Genomic DNA, 15,770 nt, shown 5'->3' with positions numbered 1-15,770 from the left:
TAGGAAAGAAAATATTTATTAGCATCAGTTCACTCAAAAGAAACCCAGCCCTGGATTGAGCAGCACTTTAAATGAACTTGAATTCACTTTCCTCACATATCAGCTGGTTTGGTTTGCTCTTTTTTTGTCCTAGAGAGAATATTCAAACTATTTGCTCTTGACAGGACTCCTTGGCTGGTCCCCAGACCCGGCTCCTCATGATGCCTTTCCTGGGCTGTTAATGAAGCGTGTTAGCAGCACCTGGCTTTGCCACCCTGCTCATGGTAGCGGGGCACGGCTGGTGCCACGGTCCCCTCTGGTGCCACGGTCCCCTCTGGTGCCACACTCCCCTCTGGTGCCCCGGTCCCCTCTGGTGCCACAGTCCCCTCTGGTGCCACAGTCCCTCTGGTGCCCGTCCTGGCTTGTGGCATGTCTGTGCTGGTGGAGGATCCCTGCTTGTGCATCTGCCTGTATTCAACAAGGCCGGTCCTACTCGCCAGCCAAAGAGAGAGCAAAGTCACTGCTTTGGGCAGCTCATTTGAGCGAGTTTAACGCTTACTCATCTCTATGCCAGACCCCTGAAAAGACACACAGCAACACATAAAGTCAGCTCATCAACAGAGGTGAGCAGGTCTGAGCAAACAGAAGGTCGGCTTTCAAGCACATTGGGTTTTTAATTTAGCGGAAGCACTCACTCGTTCACGAGCCTTACTTGTCCAAGTGGATTGTGCGATGCTGCTGTCTTGCTCGCGTTCAAGAGAAAGCAGAGGGGAGAAAGGAGTTAAGAAATGAGAGACGCACCTGGGGCGCAGGCTCGGCAGCCAGACGGAGCAGGGCGGCACCGGGCCGCTTTGCCGGAATCCCTTTTGGTGCCGGACAAAGGCGGACACTGCTCGGCGAGCGGCGCTGGAGCGGCGGCGGCCCCGCCCCGCCCGTCCCGCCCCGCCGCGGGCCGGGGCCGAGCGCTCGGCCGGGCGGGCGCTCGGGATGCTCGGGCAGCGCCGCGGGCCGGGCGGGCGCGATGGAGCCGCCGGAGGGCTGGGACCCCTACGGGCGGCCGGCCCGGCGCACGCAGTGGCTGGTCAGCGCCCTCGCCTCCCACTATGGGCTGGAGCGCGGCGTGGAGAACGAGATCGCCGTGCTGGCCACCGGCCTGGACCGCTACCTGCAGGAGATCTTGCAGCGCCTGGGCCGCGCCGGGGCGGGCCGCATCCCCGGCGAGGACTGCCGCACGCTGTGCCGGGTGCTGGGGCTGGAGGAGGCGGCGGAGCCCGAGGAGTGCGCGGGGCTGTGGGACGGGCTCTCGGCCGAGCTCACCTTCCGCCAGTTCCACGCGCGGCCCTGCGGCCACTTCAGCACCCGCGCGGGGCCGCGGCTGCCGCCGGGCCGGGAGAGCGAGCACATCGAGACCCAGATCCGCCTGCGCAGCCCCCGCCGCCGCCGCCGCGCCGACCCCGCCGGCCGCGGAGCCGCGGGCAGCGCCGAGCGGCGGCCGCCGGGGCCCCGCTGCCGAGAGCGCTGCGAGGAGATGGTGGCGCTGGAGCGGCCGAGGAGCGCATGGCCAGGCTGCGGGAGGAGAACGGCACCTGCGGGAGCTGCTGGAGCACATGCGCGCCGCCCTGCAGAGCAGCGGGGCGCGGTGCCTGGCGCTGCAGGTGAGTCCGGGCCGGCTTCTGCACCGGCCTCCCGGGGGCGGCTCGGCCGGGCCCGAGTGCTGCAGGAGAGATGCTGCTCTCGGAAAGTCAGTGCTATAAATTGAGGCGAATCATTTGATTCAGCCTTTTAAGATCAATTAATAATTTTATTAATTACAGCAAGCGATAGCAAGCAAACAGCGCTGGGTGCAGCTGGGGAGTCTGCGCTCTGCCATGGGGTGACACCCTTCCTTCTCTTCAGTCCCTTTTTATACTTTCCTCTTTCGTATCTTCTCTGCGTTGTGCTGGCAACAGTTGATTTCACAAGAGGGGTGATGGGTCTCCTCTGCTGCGGTTATCCAGCCAGTTCCAGCCAGTCCTGCAAGATCTTTCTTTTTTTTTCCATACATAGTTATCACATTGTTTTACAGTATTTGCTTGCGGTTACCTAGCCTTGCCTAATCTTGCAAGTTCCATGCCCCGACCCCCACCCTTTTCCTCTACCCTAATTTCACACTCTTGATGAACAAACAAGGCAATGCAGTTTTTCACATTCCCCCGTTTTTTTTTCTTCTACCATTTTGTTCATCAAATCGTTTTATTTCTTGGTGGGCTAGAATTAAAGTCTCTCCTACTTCAGGATTTCTAGGGAGAGTTTCATATTTGGCTTTGATCAGCATCAGGTGTGCTGCCTTCAATTTTCTTTTTGCTATTCCAATTTTATCTCCTGCTGTTTGCCAATCTGAGGCTATTGTTTTACACTCTCAGTACCTACAGAAATATTCCCTAGGGTAATTGCAATACCCTTTCCCTGGGTTTGATGCTGGACGCATATAAAATCCTATGTTATTAAAACAGGGCTCTACAGGGGCTAGTTTGCATAACCGTGGGGTAAATCTAGGGGGTCTGGATGTTATCTGACTCTGAATTACTCTACTATGTACTCCAGTTATTGTCTACTTAAAGGGTTGGTGCAAAGCTGGGGAACCCTCTCTTTGGTATACAGTACAAAGCACTAACATATTATTTTCCAATAAGGGTGGGGTTATGACCTTGTTTTTATTGCATAATATCTTGTTTTCCCCTCTTGGGTTTGTTGCCTTTCTGGTGTTTCAGAGGCAATCAGACCGGTCGTCTGGGGGAGCCTAGTACTCGGTTGGCAATAGTTGGAGCATTTCAGCATTATTCTATTTGGGGGGGACCTGGCTTTTTCCCCTCTGCCTCGCTCGCCGTCTCCGGTGCTTCAAGCCGCGAGGTGAATTATCTCCTCGGCAGCAGCGGTACTCGCCTGGGCGTCCTTTCCCCTGCTCCCGCCTAACTTCATACTGTTCCCAATTTTTATCTTTGACCGGGGGTGGGTCGCACGGGACCCCCTTTAGTTCCCTCTGACAACACCTTTTTAGAATTTGGGCAACAAATGGAGTGGGTTCGTTAGTATGGAAACAAAAGTTTCCTGATGCACTCCTTTGGTGTATATTTTTTACCAGTCCTCAGACTCGAAACAAATCTACTGATTTTTCAATTTTCTTGATTTTAACACAATTTCTGTTCAGACCCCAGTTGGCGGCCTCCCCCCTTGGCAATGGACCTGCCACCGTTCTTGGCAAATTTTACATGCAAAGCACCTGAAAGGACAACAATCACAATCTACCTTATTACAAATTATCAAATAATCATTAAAATAATTACTAACACACACAAAAGGATAATAAGTATAATCTACCTTATTATAAACTACTAAAAAATTACTAATAAGTAGGTAATTATATCCCTTTTTGTTCTCCTTTGCAACCGACTTAAATGATGCACACAGAGTTCCTAGATTTTTCTTAATGGTAACCTTCAAATTCCTAGGCTGGCTGTCTACTTTCCACTGGTCATCCATGGTGGCTGGACTTTTAACTCGACTGGCATGCGTCCACTCTTTCTCGGCCGTCCGTATCACAGTTCTTGTGGTTTTCTTTCTTCTCAGATTTTACTAAAAGTAGGAACTACTTCATAGGCATATTTAGAATTAGTAAAAATAGTCCCACTTTTTCCTTTCAATAAATTTAGAGCTTTAAGCACAGCATATAATTTGCATGCTTGGGCTGACCAGCTGGGGCTAAGGGGACCAGATTCTACTGTCTTAAATGTTTTCTCATCTATTATAGCATACCCGATTTTTTTTTTTAATTTTTTTTTTTTTTCAGAACTCGAGAGAACTTGTCTACATATAATTGAGCTTCTTCTTTTAGTTTTTCTTCCTCATGATCTGGCTTTATTTTTGTTTGTTCCTTTATCTGTTGGAGGTAAACATGTGTTAGTTCTGTAATTGGTTCTTTATATAAAAAAACACTGGGCCGGGTTTTTCAGGCCCGTGGTTTCTTAACTTAGGAGAGGAGACTAGGATGCCTTCATACGTTAGGAATCTGGCATCCGTTATCTATTTGTCGGCCTTCTGTTGCAAAACTCCATGAATGTTATGGGGAGATAAGACTTTTAGCTCACTTCCAAAGGTTATCTTCCCAGCTTCCTCTATCAGAAGAGCAGTGGCTGGCTAATGGGATCAAGGAATTTGGAGAGATATGCTACTGTTTTGTTTTTTTTTTTGTTTTGTTTTGTTTTGTTGTATGTGTTGGGGTTTTTTTGTTTGTTTGTTCGTTTGGGTTTTTTTTTTGCAATTAATAAATCATCCACATATTGTAATAACACTGTCCCTTCCCCTAAAGAATAACTTGCCAGTATTTGTTCTAAAACTTATCCAAACAGATTTGGGGATTTTGTAAATCTCTGGGGAAGGACTGTCCATCTAAATTTTTTTTTTTTTTGGTTTCAGTCCTTGCCTCCCCTCCTTAGGTATAGGATATTGCTTAATTCTGACAGGTATCTCCGGGTTCCTAATAGTTACTTCAAAGGGTTCAATGTTTAATTTTCCTGTACTATTAGGGGAGTACCAAACCTCTGAATTAATCTTTTTCTCATCCTCAGCCTGGAGAGGACACAATTTTACTGTTAGTTCTCCCTTGCTAATCTCTATCCCTATCCCAAATTTAACTATCAAATCTCTTCTCAGTAAATTATAATCTGTTTTTGGAACTAATAAAAATTACTCAATTACTAATTTGGAGTTACTTTCTAAAAGGACATCCTTGATTACAGGTACTCCAAAGGGTTTCCCTTTGGCTCTAATCACTTGTATTATTTCAGATGAAATCTTACACCCTTGGGGAAGGGTCCGGACACTCGGTCTTTCCGCCCCTGAGTCCACAAGGAACTCATATTCTTGCTTCTGGGGACCTATTTTTAATTTTACCAGGGGCTCTGTTCTTTCTCTTGTCCCCAGCAGATAGAGCCCCTGACACCCCTAATCTTCCTTAAACTGCTCTTCATCAGCCATCCTTTGTTGGCATTCCCGCTTCATATGTCCCTTTTTCCCCCAGTAAAAGCAAACAATCCTATCTCCTCTACCTTGTCTTCCTTCATTCACCTGCCGACCAGCTCCCCTCAAACCTCCTGGGTGGCCACCACCCCTTCTTTGGGGAGATTGCCTCTGTCCTTCCCTTACAGCTGCTAACATAATCTTAGACTGCTTCTTGTAGTTCTCATCCTCCCTCCTAACATAAACCTTCTGAGCCTCCCGCAGTAACTCATCCAGCCCCCTCGCTTGCCTCCCTTCTAACTTTTCCAACTTCTTTCTAATATCCATCCACGAGTTTACCACAAAATGAACTTTCAACAGTGTCTCCCCTTCAGGAGTGTTAGGGTCCACTCCTGAATATAACTGAAAGGCTTTTCTCAGCCTCTCCAACAACTCAGTTGATCTTCATCCTTTTTCTGTTGTTCCTTGAATGCCTTTTGTACATTCTGTCCATGAGGGACAGCCTTCCTTATTCCCTGTATTATTATATTTCGCAAATCGCCCATATGGGTATGGTGTAACGGGTCTTGATTATTCCACTGGGGATTCTGTAGGGGCCATTTAGTATCTGCTAATGGTCCCTGCTGATGTTCATCATCCCAGATTCTCATGCCCGTTTCCCTAATCATTCTCCTTTCTTCTGCAGAAAACAAAATCCCTAACATGGATTGCATCTCCTCCCAAGTATAAATATTAGGTCCCAAAAAATGATCCAACCGCTCCACCACCCCTAAAGGATCTTCTAACAAATTTCCGAGTTCCTTTTTAAATTCCCTAGCATTCCCCGAGTTTAATGGGACGGATATGTACCCTATTCCTAGAATCTGGGCAGGCTGTCCTGGTTGCGCTGCATTTGGGTTAGGCACCATTCCCATTCCATGCTCCCTAAGGGGAAATATAGCCAATTCTTGCTTTCCCTTTTGTCGGGTCTGGCTTCGGGTTACTCGCCGAGAACCCTCAGGGATACTTTCCTCCAACCTTTCACCTTCTGGACCCTCATCCTCCGATAATTCTTGGGTGGGTGCCGAGGGACCCGGGTGGTCTACTAGCAAAGGATCCGGGGGCGGGGGGTATAAAGGTTGTGGCGGTGGAGGTGGCAATGGAAGAGAGGGTGGTGGTGGCGGTATATAGGGAGGGGGGATACCTGGGGGTAATTCAATTTCTTTTGGCCTCTTTTTCTTCCTCTCGATATTGAGAGCAAATAATTTTGTCCTTGTCTATCCTCTTATCTAGAGGACTGCATATTTACTTTTTTCTAAATTAAGGGGTTCTTTTGAATTAATGTAAATATTTAAGGCCTGACAGATCCAATCCTCAAAAGACCCAAATATCGGCCAATATAACTGATCCCCTCTTAATTGTTTCCCCCCCCAAACTTCCATGCAGTAATGAGCCATTTTTTCTTTATCTTTTCCCTTCCTAGAAGGAAAGGCATTCCAGTATTTAATCATTAAGCCTAATGGACTATTCTCTGAAATATGGGGAAGTTTTACGGGGATTCCCCCACCCATGGGTTCAGCAGGCTTGCTTTTCCTCTGACCCATCTTCTGGAGTGCCTTCTAACACACACACACTTGCTTCCCTCAATTCGTGGCCCAGTCCGTCGCCGGATATGGGAACCGCACTACTATGAGGTCCGCACTTGCCTGGGGAGTCCGAGCTGCCGGCCCCCCTCTCATACACCACACTTGTCACACTGCAGGATTCCCGACCCCCGACCAGGCGGTCCTGTTCTCCCAGAACAGGCCTCCTCCGGACACCAGGTCCTTCGGAAAATACTTACACCATCCGGTGTCTTTGCCCGGGGCTTCGTGCACAAAGATTAAGGGGGTCGCCGGCAGTTCTTTGCTTGCTATCGGATTTTAGGTTCATCGGTCGGAGTCCGGGGAGGAGTGTCCCCGTAAGGCCACTGTTAAAGCAAAGGCAGTGGGGCGCCTCCTTAGCGAGGCCCCCTCTCCGGGTGTTCCGATCCGAGTCACGGCACCAAATTTGTTATAAATTGAGGCAAATAATTTGATTCAGCCTTTTAAGTTAAATTAATAATTTTATTAATTACAGCAAGCAATAGCAAGCAAACAGTGCTGGGTGCAGCTGGGGAGTCTCCGCTCCGCCAAGGGCTGACACCCTTCCTTTTCTTCAGTCCCTTTTTATACTTTTCTGTTTCGTATCTTCTCTGAGTTGTGCTGGCAACAGTTGATTTCACAAGAGGGGTGATGGGTCTCCTCCACTTGAGGTTATCAGTTCCAGCCAGTCCTGCAAGATCTTTTTTTTTTTGTTTCCATATATAGTTATCACATTGTTTTACAGTATTTGCTTGCGGTTACCTAGCCTTGCCTAATCCTGCAAGTTCTATACCCTGACCCCCACCCTTTTCCTCTACCCTAATTTCACACTCTTGATGAACAAACAAGGCAATGCAGTTTTTCACAGTCAGTGTTTGTCACCCCTCCACTGCTGGACCGAGACCGCAGTTGTTCATTCAGCCTTGGCATTAACTTTTTTTTATAAAGTTGAGTTACAGGGAGGCTTTAAGGAGCAAGGTATGGCACCGGTGTGCCATTAACTATAGTTATGGATAGCACTCTATTTAAAGTGTAGGGGAGCTCAGCTAAACAAACCCACGTGTACAATGCTGCTGCTTCTTCTACTGCATGTGTAGTCTGGATGTGCTGATAGCATTTGCTGGATGTGCACCACCACAGGGTTTTTCCTGAAGTAACAACTTTTGGATTCTTACCTGCACAAGCAGATGCAGTGTCTCCGTCAGAAGTGCCTATAAGAAATATTGGAAGGATGTTTTCTTCAGAGTGTGGTCACAAGAGTTCAGAGTTGGAGCCAGTTCTGCAGGCAGACTGATTAATAGTCTGGGGCTCCTCTGCAGAGCCCCATTAATTCTGGGGCTGGCTTCTGCTGGTTCTGCTATCCTGGCTCGAGTGACACACTTAACAGCAGTTCCATTACTCTGTCATGAAATAGCGTGGAACAGGCAGAGCAGGGAAGGGCAGCATGAACCGATTGTTCTGGCAGCTCTGACCAGGTCTGACCAGGTCTGATTTGATACTCACACAGCACTCACAGAACCCTGCTCCACCTGTGACACTTCCACTTGCAGTAGATGACTGTTCTCTTCACAATGTCCAGCAAGGCAGGTCAAAGACACTTTCACCATTTGCATCTAAAAAAGGGAAAGGAAATCAGCAGCAGCCATGAAGTCACCAGTCTGAGGTCCCAGGAAGAATGAAAACTACAAAGAGGAGAGCCCCAGAACACCCCCAGCTGCTCCCTGCCCTCTTCTTCTGAACACAACTTCATTGGAAATCTTTTTCAGCAAACTTCTTGACTCCTAAGTACAGACCATAGTGATGACATTACAGGTATACAGAAACTTGTGCAATAACATAATAGTGAGTAGTTTGAAAAGTGAATGCATAGCTAGGTATTAAAATATACTTTACAGATATTGTTTCCTTGTCCTCAGTATTTGGCAAAGGTCAAGTAGCATTAGTTGCTGATCAACTCTATGTGATCAAAAAAAAAAAAGCCAACAAAGCCCAATCCAGCTACTTTCAGTCTTAATTAAAATCTATCAATTTCTCCCTGCTTTGTGCTCCTGGTCATTACAGGTGGGGCTGCAGGGAGGACTTTCCCTACTCCACGGCTGGATGCTGCAAACAAGTCCAGCTCCCATTGCAGGGGTGAGTAATGTGTCCTTGCTCACCCCACAGGCTGAGCTCTGGTTTTGTGCAATCCATTCCTGGAAAATGGAAATATTTCTCTTAAGGTCCCCTGAGAAGAAAGAACAAACCTACAGGAGAGAGTAAGTCCCTGGAAAAATCCAAACATCTGGAACAAATCCTGAGTGATCTGGAGAGACGCCGTGGTGGGTGCATTTCCCTCAGGCTTTCCCTGGGACTCAGCAGCTGGGACCTTTCCCTGCACATCTGGACAGTCCCTGCCCAGCACAGTGGGAAGGGATCCATGGCAGCCTCGCTGCCCCAGTGCTGCTCTCACAGCCTGCAGGGCTGTTTCCCAGCCTGGGCTGGCTGCAGCTTCTCCCCAGCCTCTGCAGGAAGGCATTTGGTACAGGGAGCCCCAACTGCACCACGGGCTTGCAATCCCCGGCAATTTCCTGGCCTCCAGGCAGTTCAGGCAGGGCGCTGTTTGTAAAACAGTGGGTCCTGTGGCAGCCCCAAGAGCCTTGGCCTCTTCCTGACCCTTATCCATGTCTTTGACAAGTATTGCATCCTGAGGATGCCACCTCCCCAGTGGGGAATGGTTACACCTGATCCAGCTGACCCTTTTCCTTTCTCCAGAGATGGACCACAGGGCTTTGCTGAACGCAGCACTCTCTGGAGGAAGCAATGGCTCCGTGCCAGCCCCCGATGCACGAATGAGGGAGATGCCAGACAGTGCCACAGAAGGTGATTGCTGTGCCAGGCTCAGCCAGCCTGAGCAGTCCTGGTGGGGTCCCTCTGTGGGAGCCACATCCTGAAACCTGGGAGTGGCTGCACGGGGTGCCCAGGATGGGGAAAGGCCGGAGAGGGAGAGCAAGGCTCCAGTGTGTCCTGACAGGGCCTGACTCTGTCCCCTGGGGCTGGGGGAGCTGTCACAGGGCAGGGAGGGCCAGGGCTGGCAGGGGCTGCTCAGGGATGGGTTTGGCCCCTGTCCCTCCAAGCAGCGACGGCCCAAGCAGCTGCGCTGGCCCCGGGCTCTCCTGCCGGCCTGCTGGGCTTTGTTGGGTGGCACAGCCTGTGCCAAGGGGCGGCAAGGTGCCTGCAGGCCCCAGCTCTGGGCAAACAGAGAACGTCCTGGCCGTATCCACCGTGCTGCCAGCTCAGCAGTGCAGCACAGCGCGGGCTCACGCTCCCCATTGCTCGCACAGACGTTATCACTGAAACAGGAATATATGTCCTGGATCCAGTGCGCATCCCAAGAATTGTCTGCCCCCAGCATGTGCACAGGTCCTGCATGATAGGCACGGTGGTGACACTGTTCACTGTGCCACTTGTGCTGATGGGCTGCTATCTTGGCATTCGGAAGCTGTACGAGAGCAGTCAGTAGTTCATTTTTCTCCACAGTTTTCTTGTAACTCTGCTCATAGCACTGGTACCGAACTTGTAGTCATGCTGCAGTGGAGCTGTGGCCAGTCCATGGCTGTCCAAAGAACTCTGCTGAGGGTTCTGCTGCTGCCCAGTGCTTTCCTTGGCCTCTTCATTGCTGGGCCTTGTCCTGGGGGGCCGCTGGGGCTGCAGCCAGTGCTGGCTCCCCCTGAGGCTGCCTGGCCAGGAGCAGCCCCAGGGGCACAGGGCAGAGGCACAGCAAGTTCTCAACAGTATTTGGGCAACACAGTTCAGGAGAGGACACTGCTTATTTAGTAGCTCATGTAAAGTTTCATGGTAACAGTGATGTTACCGCACAAGCAAATTTGTTCCCGTTCCGTGTTTAAAGAAATCCAACCTGATGAAGGTTTGGCTTTGGCCTTGAGGCTTTGCTCTTTGTGTGAGCTCTGTTCTGGATTGATTCCCACTCAGTCTTGGAGCCAGTTTGGGGTGAAGGCTCATCCCGGCCCTGACTCTTGGCAGTTCTGGGCTCAAAGGGACCATCAATGCTGCACTGCACATGACGGGGGTTTAGGGCTGGATTATCAAAGGGCTCTGAGAAGTTTAAATTACAGTCTTTTTTTCTACATCGTTTTCTTTATGGAATTCCTTCCCTTTTTTAAAACTTGAAAGTTTGAAAAAGTTGAAAACTTGAAAGTTTGAAAAAAACCTTATTTTCCAGAGCTTATTCCAGTTATTTGATAAAGTGAATTATGGCCTATTTACCCCATGGCTGAATTAGAAAACAGTAAGTACAATAATATGAAATAATATTTACACTCCTATGTCTTTCACAGACTCATGAAACTTATGTTGGCTTGATGTGACCAACAGAAGAGTTTTGCTCTGCTTTTAGTTCAAAGAAGAAGCAGCCTCGGAACCTGTTGAGAAGACTCTCTTCACTTCATAGCTGAAGCAAACTTCCAGGGTTCTTTATTGAGGAATATAAAATCTATCTTTTCTGTATATATTCCTGACAAGTAACCGATGGAAATTAGGGATTTGGACTCTTTGGGAAGTACTGACCAGTTGGACATTGGCTCTCTGAAGCTCACTCTGTAATAATCAGTTTTTTTCAGAAGAGAATGTTCAGTATCTTCCTGGCATTACATTTATATTTGTATTCAAAAAGACATCTTGAAAGAGATTTACAACAGCTCTTTACGGTGCCTTAGTTGACTTCTATCTCTTTCACCATAGGTGCCGATGAAAACCTGGATGGCTCCATTAAAAAAGCTGCAAAGCAGATCCTGGAAAAGGGCGCATACATCTGCTCCCACCCTCTAGACAGGAACTTCTGATCCCTCCCTGACAGCAGGCACTCATGAATGGAAATCAGGGACGAATTTGCTGCAGTTCCTGTATTGGACACCTTAAAAGCATCTGTTATTTAATGTCTTTACTAAATGTATCTGTATAAAATAAAACTTCTTTCTAACCACAATTCATAGGAAAAGGATAAATGAAGAGATTTTATTTAAAGCTGAAGTGACTTGATTATAGACATAGATTAGATTGATACAGATATAGATATATAAATTAGATATAGATATAGATATAGATATAGATATAGATATAGATATAGATATAGATAGATAGATATAGATATAGATATAGATATAGATATAGATATAGATATAGATATAGATATAGATATAGATATAGATATAGATATATCCAGTGTGGTGGTGTCTGTAGCTCTTCTCTTGAGCACTGAGGTCTTGAGGTGTTGTTTCTATTGTGTTTTCAATTGCAATTCTGTTTCAATGCTCGGTTCTATAAACCTCCCACTTTTGTGTTGCTATAGCATATTTTATCCTTAATGGATTGTTCCTTTCCCCTTGTGTTGTTGGTTTTCCCCTGGTTGTCCAACTTCCCAAAGACCTGCCCTTTGTAGCCGAATGTTCCCTGTTCCTCGTGCCACTGAATGTCAATCCCTTCTCATAATTGCCCCTTTCTCCAGAAACTTCCCTGTCCTTTTTGTATCCTTCGAGGCTCCATTGGTTTGTTTCAATTGTTTCCCTCCCCTCTAATTCCCTATTGGTTTAAACATTGTATTCCCCGCCTTGTGCTCCTCCCCAGGATTCTCCCAGTTGGTTAAAGCTCTGTACCCTCTCCTGTTTAAAAACCCTCCCGCAGCCTGCATTTGTGTGTTTCTGTCACTGACTCTCCTGGCAATAAACGCAGTTAGCAATCATACAGAAGACCTCTCCTTATTCCTTGTCCCTGCTCTTGACACTTTGCTCCTGTGCCATAGAGCAGTTGTGCCCTACAGCCGCACCCTGAATTGCGTGGCTGGAGAGACAGCATGGTGGGTGCATTTCCCTCCCCCTTCCCCTTGGACTCAGCAGCTGGGACCCTTCCCTGCACATCTGGACAGGCCGTGCCCGGGACAGTGGGAAGGGATCCATGGCAGCCTTGCTGCCCCGCTGCTGCTCTCAGGACCTGCAGGGCTGTTTACCAGCCTGGGCTGGCTGCAGCTTCTCCCCAGCCTCTGCAGGAAGGCATTTGGCACCAGCTGATAAGGAGCTCAAATTGCGCCATGGGCCTGAGATGCCTGCAATTTCCTGCTCTCTGGGGAGATGCAGAGAGGCAGCTGTTTACTGAAGGGTGGAGTTTTGGAGCAGCTCCAAAACTCTGGGCATTTGCCTTGTCTTTATCCACCTCTTTGACAAGTATTGCTGGGAGCAGAAGAGCACAGCAGAGAGGAATTATGGCATGCAGGCTCAGGGCTTTGGGCACTGAGCAGTCCTGTGCCAAGAGGCGGCAAGGTGCCTGCAGGCCCCAGCTCTGGGGGAAACAGAGAGCGAGAATGTGCTGGCCGTATGCACCGTGCTGCCAGCTCAGCAGTGCAGCATAGCAATGGCTCACTCTTTCCATTGCTCCCAAGATGCAGGTGGCACCTCAACACATGCTGACAAAATCTGGAAAAGCATGAGAAGAGATTTCTGCTGGGGAACATCTTGTTTGATGAAGTTGATGGCCATTGTGGCTGGTGCAGCACTTGGCCTGATGATGTGCTCGGCTGGAATCTGGTATTTCTGCATGAGAAATTGGTGAGTGTTTTGCTGATCTCATTCTCCAAGAGCTTCCTCTAAAGGCTGCTGACAGTCAGGGAAGATTCCCAGTGAGGCTGCAGTGGAGTTGTGGCCAGTCCATGGCTGTGCAAAGAACTCTGCTGAGGGTTCTGCTGCTGCCCAGTGCTTCCCTTGGCCTCTTCATTGCTGGGCCTTGTCCTGGGGGGCCGCTGGGGCTGCAGCCAGTGCTGGCTCCCCCTGAGGCTGCCTGGCCAGGAGCAGCCCCAGGGGCACAGGGCAGAGGCACAGCAAGGTGGGGAGGAGAAAGAGCGGGGACGAGATGGCCCCTGAAAGGCAGAGGCGCTCTGGGGCCCGCTCCTGGCCAGGGAGCCTGCCCAGAGCCGTCCCCTGCTCGCCAGGGCCTCGAGGGGCAGCTGTCCAGCTGGGCCAAGGTGTGCCAGCCGCTCCAGCCGTGCTGGGGAGCCTTGCCAGCTCTGGGCCCTGCTGTGCAGGAGGGTCCCTGTGTGCCACTGGCAGCTGGGGCCTCAGCCACTGCTCTCTCCCAAGGTGCTGCTGCTGTGCATCTTCAGAAGACTAGCCTAACAACTCAGGCAGACAGAACACGACCCGTGTTCCCAGCTCTTCACATCTGTCCCCATCTGCCCTGCCACAGCTTCTGGACCACCTTGAGCCATTCCCAAAACACACCCATCCACAACGAGACCCTCTGCCCCTGAGCCCCCTGGCCCTGTTCCCCTACCATGTCTGAAGGTTGGCAGGACCCCTCTGCCAGGGCAGGACTTGGCCCACATTTTATGTTCAAATAAATGATAAGAGTTGTCAGAGATATGTCCAGGTGTTTCCACCAGCAAAGCCCAGCCAACACCAGCCCTGGCTGAGCTCCATGGCCAGGAGCAGCCGTGGATGCCCACGGTGAGGGCAGGCAGGAGCCAGGCAGGGGCTGCTGTGACCTGCGGCGGGGCCCCGAGGGGCTGGGGGAGCCCATGCTGAGCGTCCCGGGGCTGAGGGCACATCTCCTTCAGTGGGATCATCTGGGCCTGGGCTTCATGAGGCACTCAGGGATATTGTGGGGTCTCTCCTGAGCTGTGCAGGGATCCCTCAGGAGGCACTCAGGAGTATTTATGGCCTCTCCTAAGGTGTGCAGGGATCCCTCATGAGCTGTGCAGCAGCAGGGTAAACTTGAGGGGTTTTTTCCCTCTTCTCAGCACAGCAAAGGGACACTTGGCCAAGGTTTTGCAAAGCTGGGAGAAAGCCTCTTGCAAACCTTTGGGCCCTGCCTGTTCATGGGGAGGATCCAGAGTCTTGTACGTTGGCCTGATGGTGCAAAAATCCTCCCAACATCCCTCTGTTTGCAAAAATCAAGGCTTTGTGCTCATTAATAGGGAAAGTTGTACGGGTGGCCTGCAGCTAATGTTCTTTTGTTGGCTGCACCCCAGTCCTTGCTCAGGTCTAAATAACTGACACAGCCTCGAGCTGCTCTTAAGACTGATTTGATCAAAGGCACTGAAGCTCTGCTGACTACAAATTGTCCAGGAAAACAAGCACAGGAACTTGGCTAATGTTGGTGAAAAAAGCAGAGTGCAGAGTTGAACCTGTGAGGCCACCTCACTGCCATCTCCCCCCACCCTTTTATTTTGAATTGATTTAATATTCGGAGTGCCGGTTCTTGCATGAAATGGGCCCTCAGCAAGGAGCTGCTGGGCCTCCTCGTGGTAAACAGGCAAAATGAAATTAAAAGGAGGCTGATGGCTTTAAAAAAAATGTGCCTGTTTATTAAAACTTAGAACAACAGAGGAGGAGGCCTCAGGGTAAGCCGAGGGCCTGCGTGACAAGCCAGAGGTAGCTCTAACAGTGCTGCGTAACAAGGTGTTCCTGTGGACACGAGGTACCCTCGAAAGAGCCCGGGGGCTCCGCACCCAGGGATTTTTTAAACTCTCCTGGGGGTGCTTGGTTGGTGCGCTTTGGATCCTCTGGCCCACTGGTCCTTGTCTGGGTCACTGACAGCTCTGTAAGATGGTGCAGTCCTGACCAATCATTTTGGAACACAGCAATCTTACTGGGTGGCTCATTTCCCAGTCGTAGTTCCAGTTGCTGTCATCACACCAGAATGTGACTTTTCTAGAAGATTCTTACTCTAGCACCTTCTTACCACCCCCCTTTCTCTGTTTAGTAGCCATATACATACACTTAAACAACTGTACATTCAACTCAATAATTTACCATATTAATCATATAACAACTCATTATATTATTAACAATCCATAATAACTTATAATTAACCATCAATAACTCCGCCTGTGAAAGTGAATTTATTTATAACATCCTGGGTGTCTCCCTTTGTGCTCCCAGTGCTTCTGGTCTGGTTTGGCTGAGAAATTTGTCCATCATGCCTCTGTGTCTGTTTCCTATCATTCCAATGCGTGGCCCTTTTCCCACTGCTTGGCATTTGAATTCTCTGATTATTTGACTGGATAACTTACATCTTGCACTTCATCACATTCAATTGTGTTAATCAGACTCTGTCCTGTCATGAGTTTCTGGAACACATTTCCAAGCCTTCCAGCTGTAGCCCAAGGGAAGCTGTTTCTGTCTTGCATCACAAAACTGGCTGTTTTATTTC

At 49.4% G+C, this 15,770-nt stretch overlaps 1 protein-coding gene across 1 annotated transcript; it reads left to right on the top strand.

Annotated features, from left to right (window-relative positions):
• Nucleotides 1-1,000: 1,000 nt before the first annotated feature.
• On the top strand, nucleotides 1,001-1,852 carry LOC144247846 (EF-hand and coiled-coil domain-containing protein 1-like). Its single transcript, XM_077789498.1, is given in 3 exon segments — nucleotides 1,001-1,523; nucleotides 1,526-1,561; nucleotides 1,564-1,852. Coding segments are annotated over 3 exon segments (729 nt in total). The 3' UTR covers nucleotides 1,734-1,852.
• The last annotated feature ends 13,918 nt before the right edge of the window (nucleotides 1,853-15,770 follow it).

Source organism: Lonchura striata, chromosome 34, assembly GCF_046129695.1.
Source record: "Lonchura striata isolate bLonStr1 chromosome 34, bLonStr1.mat, whole genome shotgun sequence".
In the NCBI taxonomy this organism is placed as follows: domain Eukaryota; kingdom Metazoa; phylum Chordata; class Aves; order Passeriformes; family Estrildidae; genus Lonchura; species Lonchura striata.
This window is presented reverse-complemented; position numbering and strand designations above follow the sequence as displayed.